Source organism: Eulemur rufifrons, chromosome 8 (genome assembly GCF_041146395.1).
Source record: "Eulemur rufifrons isolate Redbay chromosome 8, OSU_ERuf_1, whole genome shotgun sequence".
Taxonomy (NCBI): domain Eukaryota; kingdom Metazoa; phylum Chordata; class Mammalia; order Primates; family Lemuridae; genus Eulemur; species Eulemur rufifrons.
In genome coordinates, this window is record NC_090990.1 from 113496763 (window position 1) to 113516405 (window position 19643).

The 19643-nt window shown below is 39.5% G+C and overlaps 1 protein-coding gene across 1 annotated transcript; it reads right to left on the reverse strand.

Moving 5' to 3' along the window:
- Positions 1 to 9037: 9037 nt before the first annotated feature.
- On the reverse strand, positions 9038 to 19577 carry DDX20 (DEAD-box helicase 20). Its single transcript, XM_069478970.1, has 11 exons — positions 19277 to 19577; positions 18759 to 18853; positions 16087 to 16255; positions 15364 to 15478; positions 15100 to 15242; positions 14810 to 14948; positions 14651 to 14709; positions 13608 to 13690; positions 13164 to 13269; positions 12921 to 13022; positions 9038 to 10478 (listed from the first exon to the last, which is right to left on the reverse strand). Exons 1-11 carry the CDS (start codon positions 19575 to 19577, stop codon positions 9316 to 9318), a joined length of 2475 nt encoding a protein of 824 aa, XP_069335071.1. The 3' UTR covers positions 9038 to 9315.
- Positions 19578 to 19643: the final 66 nt, after the last annotated feature.

Below are 19643 nucleotides of genomic sequence, written 5' to 3' on the forward strand. Positions count from 1 at the left end.
GCCAGAGGAAGGGAGGGAGGGCGGTGGGGATGGGCTGGTGGGGGTATAGGCTGTGCCGGGACAGGGCCTGGAGGAGGGAGCCTCAGACCAAATAACAGTCGTTTCCGGAGACCCCAGTGAGGACAACATAAGACCAAGAGCAGCACAGAGGCCAAGCTGTCACTTGCAAAACAGGAAGAAAATATAACACTGTGTATTTAAGCACCTTTTTCAAGGCTCTTAATGGATAATATTTATTCATGGGAAAAGGTGGAAAACAAAAACACCAACAGATTTTTGTGAAATGTTTTTCTTCATGGACCCAACACCTTTGAACCAAAACAATGCATTTTGTGAGGGCTTTTTTTTTTTTTTTTTTCCTCCTTTTATAGCAAAAGCTTTTCGGCTAAGAAGTCAGTTATGGCTGAGCTCTCTCTCCATTCCCCCAGGTGGGTGAGGTCCACTGAGCCTGGGCCCCCACTGCCCAGCTGACCTGCGCAGAGCTGCCAAGTGACCACACACCAGTCCTTTCCCTCTGTCTGTCCCGGTCTCCTCTGTCTCTGTGCCTCTCCGCTCACCCCCTGGCTGTTTCTGTGTCCAGCCGTCTGTCTCTACATGGGTCCCGGTGATCCCGAGACATGTTAGTAAAGCCTTCTTCACTGCCAAGCACTACAGACTTGTGCCTGGGAGTTATATTTGTGTGAAGCAATTGTGGAAGAGGCAAGAATGAAGTAAAAATGGGGAGATGAGGGGTAGGAAAGTTTACCTTACAGAACAAAGGTGCTCCCCTTGTGGTTGGAGCCACTTGCGTTTGCAGTTTCTGGGGAAGAAAGGGAATGACCAGATTTATCACACTGGCATCGTGGAAAAGGAAACAGCCAACGCCTGAGAAGCAGCCGACTCTGGCGTGTGCCAGTGAGGAGAGAACGGAAGAACCCAGGGCTCGCGGCGACCGTCGGCCTCTGTGGCACCTTGCCATGTACCCTTCTTTCAGGACCCACCGCAAAGCCCATCCCGAGCTCTGCCAAGAGGCCCCATGAGCAGCTTCCTCCAGAGAGGGCAGTGGTATGGGACTGAGCAGCCCCCACGTGGAGGCTGCGGAAGGCTAAGCCTGTGCGCCTCGTGAAGGATGCTCACAGCCTGAAGGCGAGTACGAGATTCTAGATGATTGTCACCTGGTATGGAGGATGCCCTGAGGTCTGAGAAGTCTGCAGGCCTGATCCTCCCCGAAGAGAGCTGAAATGGGGGAGAAGCCTGATCACCTCTGTGCAAGTGCGAGAGCGAAGATTATTTCTTAAAAAACCTGGACAACGTATCTGTTCAAGTGGCTTGCACCCTGGTGGGGCTGGGAGCGGCGTTTCTGGAACCCTAACCATTGTTCACTGCATAACGCAGAGCAGGTGGGCTTCAGGGTTAGTGACAAGCCCCTTCCCACCCCCTCCAATCCCAAGCTGCCCTGCTGCAGGCTCTGTAGCCTGGGCTCCGAAATACTTGAGCTCCTCAGAAGCTCCTCATCCATCCTACAGCTTAGTGGTTAGCTGTTTAGTTGTAGGTCAAGAATTTCTCTGCCCACCACAGTCATCTAAATGAGTTTCACTAGCCAGGAACCTAAAAGCACTGTCTCTGGGCTTCCCTACGACCCCAGCTCGATTGACCCTGTAGGCAGGGAAAGTCAGCAGGTTTTGCGGTGGCTCCGAAGCAGAGGTGGGCAGCAGGCAGAGGAGAGGAAGCCTTCTTTCTACGTCTCCTTACGCTTATCCTCCCTGACCACTGACTGAGTTCTTTCTCTGGGTCTTGCTTCAAGGATTTCCACTTAATGTGGGAATGGAGGTTCTTGCCCTCTGGGCTTATGGTCTAAGAAGGCAGAAAAGCTCACAACAACAGAGGAATATGTGTGTATACACACACATGAAACCAACCTAAACACATCGGGGACTACGTACTTACATGCATTCATTTCACACACACACCTCACACAGAAGACCAGGCTGGAATCCACTCAGAAGGCAGGCAAAGGACTAGAAAAGAATTTCACTCTTAAGAGAATGGGTAATAGAACAATGTTAGGAATGTCTAGGTATTTACGTTACATATCATAAGACCTGAGGGAAGAAAGGGCTAAAGCGGTGAGTAGGAACACGGTTGCATACACATACAAACTGCCTGTGCTTAACTCAAGAACAGCTCGTCACAGGGTTAGAATAGTGACTGATTCAACCAAGGATCTGTTTGATAGTGCACCAAGGGACCATTTTAGTGGTTCCCACAAAAATTAATAAATCTTAAATATCATGTCCCAGTTTCCCATGTTTTTTATTGACCTTAATGGACTGAATGTTTTATGTTCCTTCAATTTCATTTTCAAAGCCCACATTATGCCAGTTCCTAAAAGACCATTAGACCATCCCCTTCTTCTCCATCCCCCGCTGTAGCCTTAGCCAAGGATACAGCACCTAGCTCACCACTGGTCAACCCAGGAAAAAGATGTTAACCCAGGAAAATGGCACATCCACACAACAGAACACAGCCAGGCTACGCAGCTACAGAGTATTTGTAAGTAAACACAAAGTCCAAAGCATGCTGAGTGAGTTTAATGAGTCTAACTCATCGGCCAGTCACTGAAGAACCAGGATATCAGGGTTGTCTGGGGGCCGGGGGCCTTCTGGTATGATGACTCTTGAGCTTTCGTAGTTCATGAACCACTTCACCCAAACCACCCTTCCATGCAATCCCACTCAGCATTAAGGGGTGGGAGGAGGGGAAGATGAAGAAGGAAACCTGATAGCTACATTCAAATGTCAAATGTATGGAAACATAAAAATATTAAGAGTATATCAGAACTAGAAGAGATTAAAGACTGTCTAATTCATTCTACAGTATAGAAAGCTGAGGCCCAGAGATACTAAATGACTTGCTCAAGGACACGCAGTCATGTGACGACAGAGCTGGGACCAGAACCCAGATCCCTTAGCTATTAGTAGAATGCTTTTTCCACCATGCCCACTGCCCCTCAGAGCAATGCCTGTAATTGGAGTCATAGTCTTATGTAAATGTCCATACTACTTGGACACAGCCCTTGGAAATCACCTGACTGTCCTAATACAAACCATACTTTGGAAACCACTATTGTCTGGGTAGAACCAGCTATAGAATGTCAATTCTGTCAGAACAGTGAATAGTTAAGTTTTTTCCCATCAAATGTTCTCTCTTTTCAATGAAGAGAAGGCTAGGACAATGACATTTCAAGGATACCTTTCCTAGTCCTTTCGGTCCTTACTACAATCTGAGGTAAAGTAACTAAATTCTTACTTCAAAGAGAGGAAAATCGGTGCGAAGCTGAGTGACTTATCCAAGTTCACGTGGCAAGTTAGTGGCAGAACTATGATTGCAATCCAGGACTTAGACATCTTGTCCTGGGATTTCTTCTCCACATCACATTGCATTGCTCTGAGGCTTGCTTATATTTTTAACCCCTGGATTTCAAGGGTGGTGATCAGGGGGAGGAAGCATTCCATTCCGAACCACCCTGAACCGGGATCTCCAGAAGCAAACTCTATTCTATTTCTCCTTCATCCTCTATTCTAACAACTAGTGCCAAGCTCAGGACTAACTGCATAGACTCCCTTTCAAAAGACCATTAATAGATGGTCTCAGTGACAGTTGAACACATTAGTTTACAGTCACACAGAATTTGAGCAGAAATCAAAGTGGACAGTTAATGCTGATCCATAATTAACAAAAGAGTAAACTTGTGGATGTGCTGAGGACTTTATCCAGTTTTCAAAGTATGATTCCTGCAGTTCAGGATCATGTCACTTATTAGAATGCAGGCAAGGAAAATGTACATTGAAACATTATGTACCTAGACTTTTTCCTTGTCTTTTTTCTTTTGCACAGGTAGTGGTTGAAATTGAGCTAACACTAGATTTTGAGGTTATTAATGAATTTCAGTCATCCAGGCCCCCTCTCTTCAATTACCAGGTAGCTATAAGGCAGAAAGATCACAAAGCTGTTAATTTAAGGCAATATTAGTTTCCTTTCTATACTGGTTGGCATGGTAACCGTGACAAACTTTTATTTTCCCTTTCTGATTTTCCTAATGAAATCTCATTACTTGCAAAGCTTTAACCATGACTAGATGAAGGAAAAACATTGTTACGACCCATGACCCTTGGAGCCCAAAGAGCATCATGAAGAAAATCATTAAAACTAAGAGAAAGTGGCTATCAAAAAATGAAACAGCTTTACAGAGGTTCCTTTTGAGTCTTGTTTTCTATTCAGAATGTTCTATGTTTTTTCTCATCAAGTGTGGGAATGACATTTATCTTAGCAGATTACTTAACTACACTGGATGATGTCATTCTAACCAGTGTAGGGCACTGATCCAAGTCCTGGGGGCTCCTTGGACCAATGGACTATTTTACAAACCTGGGAGGTGGGAGGGGTGGTATATTTTTGATAATCAGACATTCCAATGTAGTGTTTTCCTTAGAGGTCACCCCCCCCATTAATGTTATCGTGAAAAACATCAAGTGTGTTCTTTTCTATTTTCGTATAATAAATGGGCTTTGCTTACCAACATCATAATGGCAAAGAAGAAATATACTGTATAAAACTGCAGGAAGATAAACATGTGAAAACTTTCTATGAAAAAAAAAAAAAAAAACTCTTGAGTTTCCTGTCGTCTTCTTTTGAAACTGTAGTGCATATGTTAAAACATGTATATCATTTACAGTATCGAGTCGTGTGCCACTGCTGTACCTGATGTATCCAATCTGGATTAAACAAACTATGTGCCACAAACCCTAAAATGACTATGAACGCTTCTTTTAATACCAGTTCTCCTTTCCTCCCAAAGGTGCTGCTACACACTAGAAAATAAGGATAATTCAAACAAAGAGAGGCTTTCTACCTCGTTAGAGAAAAGTCACAGACTCTCACAGGGGAATTAAAGGCCCAGTGTACTCTTCCTGCCCCATCCCCCAATGTAAGCACCTCCTCCGTGACATCTCTGACAGTGCTTGCCTGCTTGGACACTTTATCTATGTAAATTTATCTGTGGATGTTCACTGTCTAACAGGTAAAGCATTTGATTGCATTTGTCAATAGCTCTATTTTGAGGCCCAACGCCATGTTATTGAAAGAAAATCTTTCATGTATCAGTGCTGGTTCTGCTGAGGCTATACAGAGTATCTACTCCCTTGTCTAAAGCAAAGTCTCAAACTAAAAAGAAAACTCAAATGCTGTCTAGGACTCAGGTGATGGACACCCTTAAATACTCTGACTTGATCACTACACATTATATACATGTAAAAAATTTCACACGTATCCCATAAAATTATATAAATTAAAAAAAGTTTTAGTGCTGTACAGGGTAAAGAGCTTGGAACTCAGATAGCAGAAGTTCAAGTTTAGGTTCTATCACTTAATTGTATGACTTCATTTCAGTAACTTTCTCTTATCTTCAGTTTGTTTCTTCATCTTAAAAATGTGGGATTGGGTGCAGTGGCACCTTCCTGTAGTCCAGCTACTCGGAAGGCTGAGGCGGGAGGATGCCCTCAAGTCCAGCCTGGGCAACATGTTGAGACTCCACCCCACCCCCATCTCTTAAAAAAAATGATTAGTTACCTTGAAGATCTGTTCTAACCTTAATTCTGATGTAGGTGATGAGAGCAACAGGCACTCTCGTGTTTCACCATGTAGCAACTACAGTGCGAATCCTTTTAATTTTCTCAAAACAATCAGATCCAAATTGATGAAAACAGTAACAGAAATGGACCATTAAAGTAAATGCATGATGCCCAAAGGCCCTTGAAATTGGCTGTAAAATTCATTTTAATCTAATCACCGATACTTACATCCTTATCACCACTAGGTGTCGCTACAGATCCACAGCTCAAATAATCTGGTGGAAAGTAACTGGAAACCAGATGTGCATTGAGCAATTCATGTTGCTTCATTAAAAAGCAGCAAATGTCAATTGGTACCTATGTGCTTGGTCACAGAGGTACAAAATAATAAACATTCTTTCAAAACAAGGGAATAGCCTCGTGATGGAGTTCCAATGGCAACCTACGGCTATCAGAAATTTATTTTTAAAAATTAACATAGATTTATTTATATTTAAGGAGGGGGAGAAAAAAACCCTAGAACTTCAGACTACTTCCTTGTCTCCTACAGGTTGATCCCAAGTACTGATTCATGTTCAATTGTGTTTAGTATTCAGGGGCTGAAGTTTACCTTTAAACCACGTTTTTAAAAGGTTAGTCAATATTACTGCAATACTTTAGAAAGTATTACTTTTAATTACCCAAAAGAATAATTTGTATTCTAAGTCGGAATTATGCAAAGAAACAGATTTGTATTCTAAGTCAGAATTATGCAAAGAAACAGATTTCCCAAATATCTCTCTACACATTACTACTGCTGGCCTAACTCAAGTTAAAGCTTAATATGAATAGTTGTAAAGCGTACTGATGTAAAAGTATCCAAATTACCTGACTTTATAAAGGCTCCCTATATTCATAAATTTGATTATCCTCTTCCCTAACTAGAAAATATTCTCAGAATGAGTCATATAATAATTACATCTTGTAATTGGAAGGGACCCTAAAAATCTTCTGGTACAACTTTCATTTTGATGAGCAAACTGGACTGGACTCTGAGAGATTAAATGACTAGTACAAGGTTAAAAACTAGGTAGTAGCAGCCTCAACCAGGACCAGCACTCTTTTCTTTACACCACAGTGTTCTCATGTGAATTTACCTCAAACATCTCTATGGTTCCTAACAGATCGAGGACATGTAGACTGACAATTCCAAAAAAAAAATCCCATGCTAAGTCAAGCACAAATAACAGCAGATTCCTTCCACATCCACCACTATGACTCTCTCTCTCTCTCATTTGCAAAGGTAGCAGCTACAGTTTTCCCAGTAAATGCTTATGGAATTTGAAGCAATTAGTATTTTTGCATGTTATGCATGTGCTCACCTCCAGCTTATTTTTCTGTGGGCGGAAAAAAAGCAAACGCAAAATAGAGAGAATCCAATTAATTTGAAGACTAATGGGTAACCTCATCTCTAATTAAGATGCAGTAGTACCCTAATTAAAATCCCCTAGCAATGATAAACTGTGGACTTGGCTATATTGTTGGGGAAAGGGTTAAAAAAAAAAAGAGGTAAATTCAATTATTATAGCAATGACAGGATCTGATTTAAATGTGTAATTAAAATCTCTACTTCTTAATGACATACTGGACCTAATTATGGATTTGCTATCTACAATGTTAATTAATTCATTCTAAGTTGGCAATATACATATAGCACTGATACATGCAAGTAAAGCCTACCATTGCCCAACCCAGATGACAGGAATCCAAGTTAAACAGGAGTTTAGGATTGTCTTATGTGGGTATTGGGGATTAAATGACAATGGCTGTGGGTGTTTGCTGACAGCCCAGAGAAAAAGTGTTTATACTGTCTAGACAAGTATGTACACAGGAAAGAAGGGCTTGCATTTTAAAAAGTGAAGTGAATATGCATCTTTATACAGAAGGGGTTCTCTCACCAGAAGTCCAGTTCACAGAAAGCTTTGGGAATGAAAAGCTTAATCATAAAAGGACTTCCAGAGAAAAAAACGAAAGAATATTAATTTCCCTCACATTTTTCCACATCATGATTTATAGCTGCACTAGCTCAGAAAAATGACAGCTCCCCTTGGATCCAAGCGTCAGAGCTAAAAAACTGGGGAAAATTTTCTAGAAGACACAAGATTAGGACACACCAAGAATAATCTAAACAGAATGAATTCCAGCATCCACACAATACTTAAAACTAAGAGCGAGAACTTTTCCTTAGCCTACCAGCAGAGGTCAGTTCTTAGCCTGGGTTCCATAGATGAGCTTCAGAGGCTCTACGAAGCCCTTGAAATTACATTCACAATTCCATGTTTACAGAATGAGAAATTTTCTAGGGTCAACCGATAGCTTTCATTCAGTTCATTAAAGAACCTCTGAACCAATAAAGATTAAGAACTGCTGCTCTACCTGAGCAACATAAATAAGACTGCCACTGATGACCCTTAGCTATTAGTCAGTAAAATATGGGCAGCTTTCACCATCTCAAGAGCAAGACATTCAAAAGATAAACAATTAACATGTCAACATATTTAGCTAAATTTGTTTTTACTAGAAACGAGTATTTTTACTGGAAGCAAATAACATCAAATCAAGTACCTAATATAGGCCAATCTAAAAGCAATGTTTAAATATTCCTTCCTGGATTTCTCAAAGAACTAAAAATAGAACCACCATCCAATCCAGCAATCCCATTACTGGGAATCTACCCAAAGGAAAAAGAAATCGAATATATAAAAAAAGATACCTGCACTGGTATGTTTATTGCAGCATTATTCACAACAGCAAAGATACAGAATCAACCCAAGTGTCCATCAACAGACGACTGGATAAATAAAATGTGGTACATACACATGATGGAATACTATTCAGCCATAAAAAGAATGAAATCATTCATGTATCTGCAGCAACATGGATGGAACTGGAGGCCATTATCTTAAGTAAAACAACTCAAAGACAAATACCAGATGTTCTCACTTACAAGTGGGAGCTAAATAATGTGTACATACGGAAGCAGAATGTGGATAGTGGAGACTCAGAGGGGTCAGGGAGATGGATGACAGGAAGTTGCTTGGTGGGCACAATGTGCATTGCTTTAGTGACATATGCACTGAAGGCCCTGACTTCACCACAATGCAATATATCAAGGTGGCAACATTGCACTGTACCCCATGAATATATATGAATAAATAATAAATGGAAACTAAATATTCCTTCCTGCCTAAACCCAAAAGAGGATTTTCTGATCTATCATGCTACAAATTTCTCTAAGAATGCACCTCTATGGAAGGAAATGCAGCCCCTGCCTTTTGTAAAGAACTCCACAGCAAACTAACATTACTTTTCAAATCTCAACTGTTTTTATTTTTTTTTTAAGTAAGCAGTGGTATGTCATCTTTTTAAATGTTTCTTTTAGGAACAGCTTATAGAAAATGGCACCTGGGACCTTCAGCTCTGTGTCCCAAAAATTCTCTTTCAAGAATCTGATGAAATTTCTTTAAAAACTCTTAAAAACGAAGATAATATACCTGGCCTAAATCAAAACAATCTGAAAAATAGTTGTATCCTGGTGGAAAGCTTCAAGTCTTTTCAAGTTCCTCAAAAATGCCATTATATGCCACTGTACTACAGGTCAAGGAGGATGGATATCCAAAGTTATCACTTGTTGATAGTTCCTGAGCGTCTCAGGTGTATCCTATAATCACTGGTTACCACGCATCATTTCTTGTAGATAAATGGTATTCATGTGATAGGCTGCCATCCAACTCGGATGTCTCTGAGCATTCCAATAATACGACTGAGATGCAGCAGCATAGTACTCTTGCCATGCCCTGTAGTAAGCTCTCCAGTACTCCTCATAATCCTGATAGGTATCACAAAAACTCGGATGTGTTTCCCCATGACAGTCACACCAACCATCTTCCTGGGGTTCTGTCTGCAATCGATAGGAAGATCGCCTGGGTAGGTTTCTTCGGCTCTGCTTAGCTCTCTGGCTGACCCCCTCTTTATGCCTTGCCTTTATCTGGATTTCAGGTGATTCCTGATATTCCTCTAGATTGTGGGTGTCATTTCCATTCAGAGTTTGTTCCAAAGAGATACGACCATCCACAGGAGCAGATTCTGAATCTTTCAGCTGAGTATCTGAAGAACCCTCCAAGTATGACTTATTTCCTTTGCTCTGGGAAGAAGTCCTCGAGCTATAAGAATCACTGTCACTCTCAGAGTCTCCAGATTGGCTACTACTTGCCAATATCTGGACTCTCTCCTCAGTAACTCTATTTCTCACAAAACCATTTTGAGGATTCACACTCTGATCCCCAGCACCTGTATAGTGCCGGATGATTTCCACAGGTTTCTCTAACCCCTCTTTAATGTAGTGTTCATAATCCTCTACCAATTCTGCAAAGGTGAAAGTGCATGGCTGATGGGTTTTAAAGGAAGACAGACAAGGAATTTTGGGGAGTGACACAGGTAAAGCATCTGTGACCTGGTGCTGACTGCTGGCAGAGTTCTCAACAGGGGTCTGAAGAGATTTCTTCAGTTGCTCTTCTGATCGTATGGCACAGCCCAGTTCTTTTGAAGACATTGCTTTTTCTACGATTCCACACTCTGAGTGGCTTTTCACAGGAAGCTTTTGTTTGGTATTATTTTTTGGTTTGACTGACTGTGCAGATACAGAAGTATTTCTAGAAGAAGCCAAGTGGTTACCATGAGCTTTCTGAGTTTGAAAGGTTCTCTCCATTTTTTGAATTTGCTTTTTCAGGGGTTGCGTAGGTACACTTGCTAAGCCATAGGTATGCACAGCAGCTTTAACCTCCACATCCCAATCCAAACATTCTTCCATCAGACCAGGAGGAATGGGATCTACACACACAAAAAAGAAAGTATTAAAATTCTCAAGCTAATCTAGACCAGTATTTTCTGAATATTTCATGAAGTTTTTTTTTTTTTTGAGACAGAGTCTCGCTTTGTTGCCCAGGCTAGAGTGAATGCCGTGGTGTCAGCCTAGCTCACAGCAACCTCAAACTCCTGGGCTTAAGCGATCCTCCTGCCTCAGCCTCCCAAGTAGCTGGAACTACAGGCATGCACCACCATGCCCAGCTAATTTTTCTATATATATTTTTAGTTGGCCAGCTAATTTCTTTCTATTTTTAGTAGAGACGGGGGTCTCACTCTTGCTCAGGCTGGTCTCGAACTCCTGACCTCGAGCGATCCCCCCACCTCGGCCTCCCAGAGTGCTAGGATTACAGGTGTGAGCCACCGCGCCCGGCCTTCATAAAGTTTTCCATAGCCAAACAAGTTTAAGAAACAAAATATGCAAATAATATATACTAAGAAACTTAAGAAACATATTAATATTTTAAAAGGACTAACCAATCCTTCATTAAAGAAATTTGCCTGAGAAATATGTAAGATCCATCTCATACTCACGAGCACTACCACCCCTTATTCCCATCGGAAAAGAGCTTACTCTAGGAGTGCATACAAATCGGCACCAATTCTCCCATCTTTTCTCCTGTCCCTCCCCCCAGCCCCTCCCCTTTATCTTGCTACTGCTGACAGCAAAACAAGATATAAGAAAATGGACTGTGCCCCCCAAAGCTTATCAACTAGGAAGTACACGTGCAACTCTGTACACCCAACTAAAGCTGTCAGCCTATCCTCCAACACGGGGAAATCACTGCCCTTAACAGCAGAAAGAAAACCTCTATGGGGAGAAAAGGCTAGATGACTGTGAAAAGACCTGTGGTACCAATGACACTAACTTTTTAAAAATTTTCTGGCTTCAAAATTTCCTATTCCATCCAGATGTGACAATTTGCCTCTACCTGTACACTCAGATCTTTCCAAAGTGTGACCAATTTTCATCTTAGGCAGACAAGATATTCTGAGTCCCTGCTTTCCAAAGATCTTGCCGGTCTGTTGTTGCTGTTTATGTTCCATGTATCCGAACCCACTAAATCTCTCAAGTCTGGATTCTTCAGTGGAGCTTCTTGATCCTTTGCTGAACTCTATAACTAAAACTGATTCCTACTCAGATGATATCCCTTGCTTGCCTAGGCCTATCACAGAGGCCAATTTCCCTCCTATCTCTGCCCAGGCACCTCACCTAAACAGTCCTTGTCATACAAGTTCCCAGTCCAATATAGATCAAACAGCATGAATATCATTTTTCTCATGATTTCTGGGCTCTGTTAACATTACATAAAGATCCAAATATATCATTTTCCAGTATCTAAAGACAAATTTTATTTTTATCACTAGATGCTATGATACTGAATCCTGTAAGAAATCATCTATCAATTTTCAATTTATTTTTTTCCATATCAAACTACCAATAGACTTATACATAAGAAAGAATTGACAGATTTAGAACTGATACAAAATCTAAAGAACCTGAAGGCCACCTACTCTAAAATATTTTATAAATCAGGACATTAAGCTTAGGGCAATTAAAGAGATTTGTAAAAGTTCATAAAATGAGTTATTACCAAGACAGAACTACTAGAATACATAGTAGTCCCAGATCTGTGCTTAATCTAGCTTTGTAAAATAACTAAAGAAATTAAATTAAAAAATCGGCAAAATACTCAGTTATATTTATTCAATAACTACACATTCCATATTCTACGAGGTCACATATACATTTATGCATATGTAGCTATATATGCATATTTATAATGTATACTCTCGATGTAACATGCACATCAAATAAACCATATTTCCACCCAGGAGTTTTTTAGGGTTTTATTTAAGGTATCATTAATAGTTTCAAACATTGTTTCCAAGATAACACTTAAAAAGCAGCACAAAAAATGAATGACTAAAATCAAGAGAAAAACACTTCAGATTTTTCAAGATAGTTTTCAAATTAAAGAAACTATTCCTTACCCATGGTGACAAAGAATATGGCAAGAATTACCTTCACAGCAACTTAAAACAGGTAAAATATCCCCTCTTATATCAAAGAACAAAATAAAATTGCAAGGCCACTAACTAAAAAAATATAGAATATTTTTCATTTTTCATGCACCAATAGTTAGCTTGCAGACCTCTCTCTACTACTTATTAGCTGTAACACCTTTACTTTATTTAACCTCTTTTATGTCTAAATGTCCTCATCTACAAAAAGCAGATAATAATCATACATATCTCATAGGATCATGGTGAAAATTAAATGAGTTACTATCATACAGTACCGGGAACAGTACCCAACCTATCAAAAGCACTGTGTTAGCTATTATTTTTATTATGCCGATCATCCCTACAATTATTTTGACAGCAAAATGAAACAGACAAATATACCTGGTAAGGGAAGAAGGTTGATATTACATTTCTGAGCAATTTTCATCATTACATTTTCTTCTTCTCCCCGGCAACAGTAGGTCACTGTCAGTCCCAAAGTACCTAAAGCAGAGGGTATATTAAGTAGTAAATCATTTTCACATAAGTGACATTCCAAGTCCACCTGTCACATTAGGTGAAAAAAGCACTCAAACTTTTTTCATTTTCTTTTCTTTCTTTCTTTTTTTTTTTTTTTTTTTTTACCAAAACGGCCAGCTCTGCCAATCCGATGCATATATGTCTCCCAGTCCAATGGTACATCCAGATTTACAACCAGATTCACCTTCTCAGCATCAATCCCACGGGAAGTCTTGAATTGAACAAGACAGCAATTATTTGTTTGCATTAACTATAGCATGGCTACCAATATACACTATATTCTTCTAGTATAACCAAAAGTCAAATTAAGAACAGGAGGATATTTATGAGCGGAGGAAAAGGAAATTCATTCCTAATGACTGACTAATTTTAAGAACAAAGATCAAAATATTAAAGACATTTTAAGAAAGCATTTTCCCCAACATTGAAAAGATAATTATCTTCTGGTATTCTTGTTAGATACACCCACATAATAGATGAAATCTGTACATATGATAATAGAACATACGTCAAGATGGATTAGTCACCCAAACTGAACAGGAAATTTACCAAATCTGTGGAAATGAGGACTCTGCAATGAAACTGCTTCAGTTTAGCCATAGCATCAAGACGCTGATTCTGATTCATGTTGCCTGAAAAGACCCAAAAAGAAAGTCATAAAAACAACTAAGCTAATACATATTTATCAAATCCACAAAAAGCAAAAATCATAACTCCCAGTCTTAACACTTTAAATACACCATCCAGAGTTACTTCTGTCCTTCTATGCAAATCTGGGTTAAGATCTAAAGTGGGGATCTTTTAAAATATGGTTTAAGTAATAAACTTGAAATTCAAAAATCAATTTTAAATAGTGACCAGGCTATGCCTATAGATATAACATTCTATCTGCAAAGTTACATATGAAATACAAGCCATTCTTAGGAAAATAAAATTGCCTTAATCGACTGTTTATCAATTTGTTGTTGAAGTGTGATCTATAGTTAAAATATTGGTTCATTAGAAAAGAATCTCCCCAGTATCTCATGATAAACCATGACTAAACAAGCTCAAGCTAACAGGTTAAAAACTGAGACACAAACAAAACTCCAAACTCCAAAAAGGATCTCACTGATCAAAAAAATTCCTATAAGTCTTTCATTCCTATTAGGCCAGTTGTAATAATTTAACTGTGGCAAGAACCAAATCACTTTTGCCTTCCACAAGACCATGATTCAGTCATTTCAGTTAGTAATTCTTAACATTTTAAGAATGATTACGTAAAGAAACAAAATATTTTTCTCTTAAGACAACAAAGACAAACTCTGTTTTATAGAATTAAGTTCCTTGTGGATACAACTCAAAGAGATTCTAATAAAATTGTCTTTGCACACTAGTTTTCTAATTTTTTACTATATACCAAGTTACTCCTTAAAAATATAAGGATATTGATCAAATTCCAATGAAAAGTAAGCCTGAAATTTCCTTTACTCTGAAGATTCAGAGTAACCTCACACTCACAAGACAACTCATGAAGTAGTATTTCTTTCTCCTGACTTTAGAGGCTTCAAGTCAGCACACTAAACAAAGATTAAAGGAAGAGATGAACTTACCTGAAATGCACTCAGCAGGAAAGCCTTTAGAAGATAGGATATCAGCCAAATGTTGTGCTCTATGAAAAATAACATAAAAGGCTATAATTTTACAAATATTGCCCCATGCCTATTCTTTTATTTCACGAATTCCCCAGATGACCTTTTAAGTTACATTACCTGCTGTGCAAATTAGAAAAGACTAAAGCTTGATTAAAAGGAATTCTGCTGAAGAGTTCCTGTAAATGCTGAGCCTTTTCCTCAAAAATCTTATGGGCCAAAGGGTATGAATTGACAATTTTGTAATACTGCTTCAAACCTACAAAGAAGTCAAGAGTTATTAAACATATCTGCTATCACCTAATGACAACTACAAAACAGCAATGGACAAGTAGGCAAAGGAAAGTTCCAGAATATCACACACACACACAAAAAAAAACCCAATGTAAGTATCCAAAATCTGTACACACCTATCAGACTTGGATCACTGGAATTCAGCCTTACAAAAGTGGGATCTCTCATGTACTTTGTCAAAGCATTAGCCAAAAATTCAGGGTAAGTAGCTGATACTGCCAACATCTGTTTACTGGCAGGCAAAGAAGAATAAATCCAACTGCAAAATAGGATAAAAATATATGGAAATTATTTGGACAGTAATCACCACCTGGAAAAACTAAAGATAGATACTTTGGGGCATCATTTTAATAGTCGAGTTAGTTAGTTATTTTTCTTACTTAATTTGCTCCTGGAAGCTGCCTTCTTCTAAGAGCTTATCTGCTTCATCAAGAATAAAGAGACGTATACTGCCTGGGTTCAAGTAGTCAAGTTCTATAAGTTGTTTAATTCTGCCTAAATTCCAGAAAAAAAACACATTGAAATATTTGTGATATATCAAATTTGTGCAAACCTCAGCCAGTGTTGTTACTCTACTTATTCACAGGGTGTACGGCTCCATTTCTTGACTCAACCTTGTTATGCACTGACACACTAAACCACAAATTAGAAATCTTGAGTTCTGATCTTGTTTAAACCCATTATTTTTCCCCCATGTTCCATCACCAGTAAGTATGAAAAATAAACACCATTCCTATCAAAAGACTTGAGTACTAAGGCACTAAATGCTAGATTCTAATTCTGAGTAAATCATGACCCAAAGACTAATAGAGAAGCTAAAGAATAATCCCAACCCATGACCGAGAAAGACTTCCTGAAAGTCATCTCATTTCTCCTCATCTCAGAAGTCTATCTCATGTATACTCTCGAACATCCTTATGATTGGAGATTTCATAAATTTCATTGGTAATCCAGCCATGTGCCTGTATTTCATTGGTTTAATGCTCTTCATTTCTAATCAAAATAATTATCAGTTATCAAAAACTCCTATTTATCCTCATTATTATATTAAAAGTATTAAGTTCTTTAAAAGCTCCAGTTACCAACAGACTTTGTTATCTTACCAGGAGATCCAACAGCAATATGACACTTTTTAAGTCTGGTTTTGTCTTGCGATAACGGGGTCCCTCCAATAAAGACATGACACTCTAAGCCTTCCATTTTGATTCCAATAGCTGTGATAACAGAATGTATCTGTACGGCAATCTCTCTTGTAGGGGCCAAGATCAAAATCTAAAAAAATGTAAAATATACTTTTAATGGGTCAAAGGAATAAATATACATGATTGGCACATTCATTACATGATACACTGTATTTCATTTAAAGGATTGTTTAAAATAATGAGCTTTTATTGAAAAGGGAAAATACAGTTCTTCCTCAGTATCAGCAGGGGACTGGTTCCAAGACACCCACAGATAACAAAATCAACAGATGCTCAAGTCCCTTATATAAAATGGCATATTTGCATATAACCTATGCACATCCTCCCATATATTTTTAGATTAGTTATAATACCTAATATAATGTAAGTACTATAAACAGCTATACTATATTTTTTATTTATTGTTTCATTGGGTTCCCCCCCTAATATTTTCCATCCAGTTAGTTGAATCCTTGGATGCCGAACCTGCAGAAACAGAGGGCTGACTATATTCCATTCATTCATTCATTCATTCAACAAATACTAAGAACCTACTATGTGCTAGGCAACACACTAGTTCCCAGGGAATCAACTGTTAAGAGTACAGTCTTCGCCCTCATGGCACCTTCATTCTTAGATGATAAGAATATACACAAAAAACAAAAATAAATGGCAGGCAATGAAAAGTATGATAAAAAAAACAAACAAGGAAAGAAGAAAGGAGTCATTCTAAATGAGGGGATCAAGAAAGCCCCCCTAAGGAGGTAACATTTGAGCACAGACCTACATGTATAGCATAGAGTAGAGATAGCTATGAGACACCTGGGGAAGCATTTTAAGGAAAAGGAAACAGCAAATGCAAAGGCCTTTTTAAGATGGTAGCGTTCTTAGTGTATTTGAGGAACAGCAAAAAGACCATGTGGCTGGACAGAATTAGGGGGAAAGTAAAGGAGATCAGAGATCTAGCTACAGGGTCTAGATCACAAAAGGCCTTGAGAGCCAGGTGACAACCTTGTAATATAACTGCTAGAGGAGAAGGTAAAGATGTATGCTCTCAACTACAAAAAGAAAAAACTGCTTAAAAAAAAAAAAAAAAGACTAAGAGAAAATATGCTAAAACTGTTAATAGCGCTTTCTCTCTAGGTAGGTGAGATTATAGATTGTCTTCTGATACCTCCTCTCTTCTATTTTTCTGAATTTTCCTAATTTTCAAAAATGAGTATTACTTTGATACACACACAAAAGATAATGTACATAACTTTGATGACACAAAGATCTTAAATAAAAAATATGAATTTTATTTATGAAATTTTTCCAGGGTTTTGGCATTTGATCTGCTGCCAAATTGTCAGAAACCAAGATCTCAAATACACCTTAATCTACAATTAGACTAGCCCAGGACCTTCAGAATTAGGAGGATTTCCTATGTGCAGCATCACCCAGAATTTGGTAGATATTAGAACTCAAAAAGCTTCCCAGATGATGAATATTGGTATCCCAGGTTAAAAACCACTGTTGAAGATTCATCATCAGTCATACATGTGACTGAGAACTTCAAATAAAGTCTGTCATAACTACTAAATTATGAATTAGAATCATATCTAATTCATCTTTGAAACCCCAATGTCTGGCATACTATTTATATGCAATATGGACTCAAGAAATCTTTGTTGAAGAAATGATCCCCAAACGCAAATCCCCTGCTAATTTGGATAAGGCAATCTTAGAAATATTCCAAGACAACCTAAAAGATAGATCAACATGATACATCACAGAGCTTTAACACACTGACTGACATACTAGAAAAAAATTTTTTTCCTTGGGGCCACGGTGTTTTATTACACAATTAGAATAATAAAAACTTTGAATACAAAATGATCCCTTCTAATTTAATGAAAAATGTTATTTTTTATTATTTTCTGTGTTTTTTTTCAATAAAAGTAATGTGAAAACTTGAAAAATAGTTCATAAGGGTCAAGTGGTTCTCTTGACTTGTTAGGCTCAAGTGTCATTTAAAGGTAAACATAAATTTTTTGAAAAAAGACATTTATTGACTTCTATTCATTTAATCCACGTTTTTAGAATTAAATTGTAACAATAGGAACATCAACAAGTAGTATTTTCACAAACCAACTGCAGAGTTTTGCCCAGGTTTTGCTTCATGAGGCCCCGGGTTCAAAACTAGTGTAAGTTAAACACAACTCACATGGCAGTTAATTGTTAAGAACCACCTGCAGTTACCAACAATAGCCAGGGAACCACAATACCATGAATGCAGACAAATGCTAAGTCTCACCACAATCTAGTCAGTAAGTAAAAGAATAAAGAATCCGTCTGTATTCTCAAATAATGACAAAACTGACACATACAGTAGTCTTATTCTATTCAAAGTAATAATAGAAAATTCCAAACACTATCCACACCACCACCACTCAATGACCTCAATATCTATCTTTGCTTTTTTATACTTTTCATGGTTTAACTCAACCACTCATCAAATTCACCTCCACCTTTGAGGAGTTTCTGATATCTCATTTGACCTGTGGTAAAATCCACATAACACATCTTCCTTTGGGTCCTCTGGGCTAACTCACCTGGGTACTTAAGTTTTCAAGAACAAGAGAGTCCAAAGCAATGGTGGAGAATACACAGGTTTTCCCAGTGCCAGATTTAGCCTGAACGATTAAATCTGCAGAAGAAAAAACAAAATCACCAGCCACTATTGGCTTCAGTACCAACATGGAATCAGAAATCTAAAAGGGTCTCCAGAGGCACCTTCAGTTTTAGCTGATTCTCAAAAACGCACGAGGCCATATCCAGTCACACGCCTGCTCCCCGAACCGCTACCGTTTATCTTCTCAAACTTAGAACCACCTGTCAGTGCTGGAAAGGGCCTTAACTATCTTCAAGTTCAATAGTGCGCCTTAGTTTTACAAATGAATTAAGAGAGGCTCGAAGGAATGCAGGCCCTTGCCCCAGGGCGCCAAGCCCAGCACTGATGGCCGACCCCAGGCTCTTTCCCAGCTACCCCGCGGACCACGCCGCCGCCGCCCCTCGGCGTCCCCACCCTTCCCTCGGGCCCTCCCGACCTCTCCGGGGTCCCCGCCCTCACCGAGCCCGCAGCGCCCGAGCGGGATGGCCTTGAGCTGCACGGGCGAGGGCCTCTCGAAGCCGGCCGCCCGCAGCCCCTCCAGCACCGGCCGCGAAAGAAGCAGCGACTCGAAGTCCGCCGGCTCCGCCAGTAGTACGTCCCCTGTGCGGGTCCGCGGGCCGCTAACATCGTGAGCTGTCCGCAGGCTCCGCACGGTCCCAGGGGTTGGCTCTGGGGCCGAGACCTGTACGGCCACACCTTCCGCTGGCATAGCGGGCTCCACCGCCGCTAAGGCCGCCGGGGGTTCAAACGCCGCCGCCATGGTAGTAGCGCCGCTAGGTCTCGCGGTACTTGAGAAGAGGCGGGGAGCCTGGGAGCGAGAAGAGGG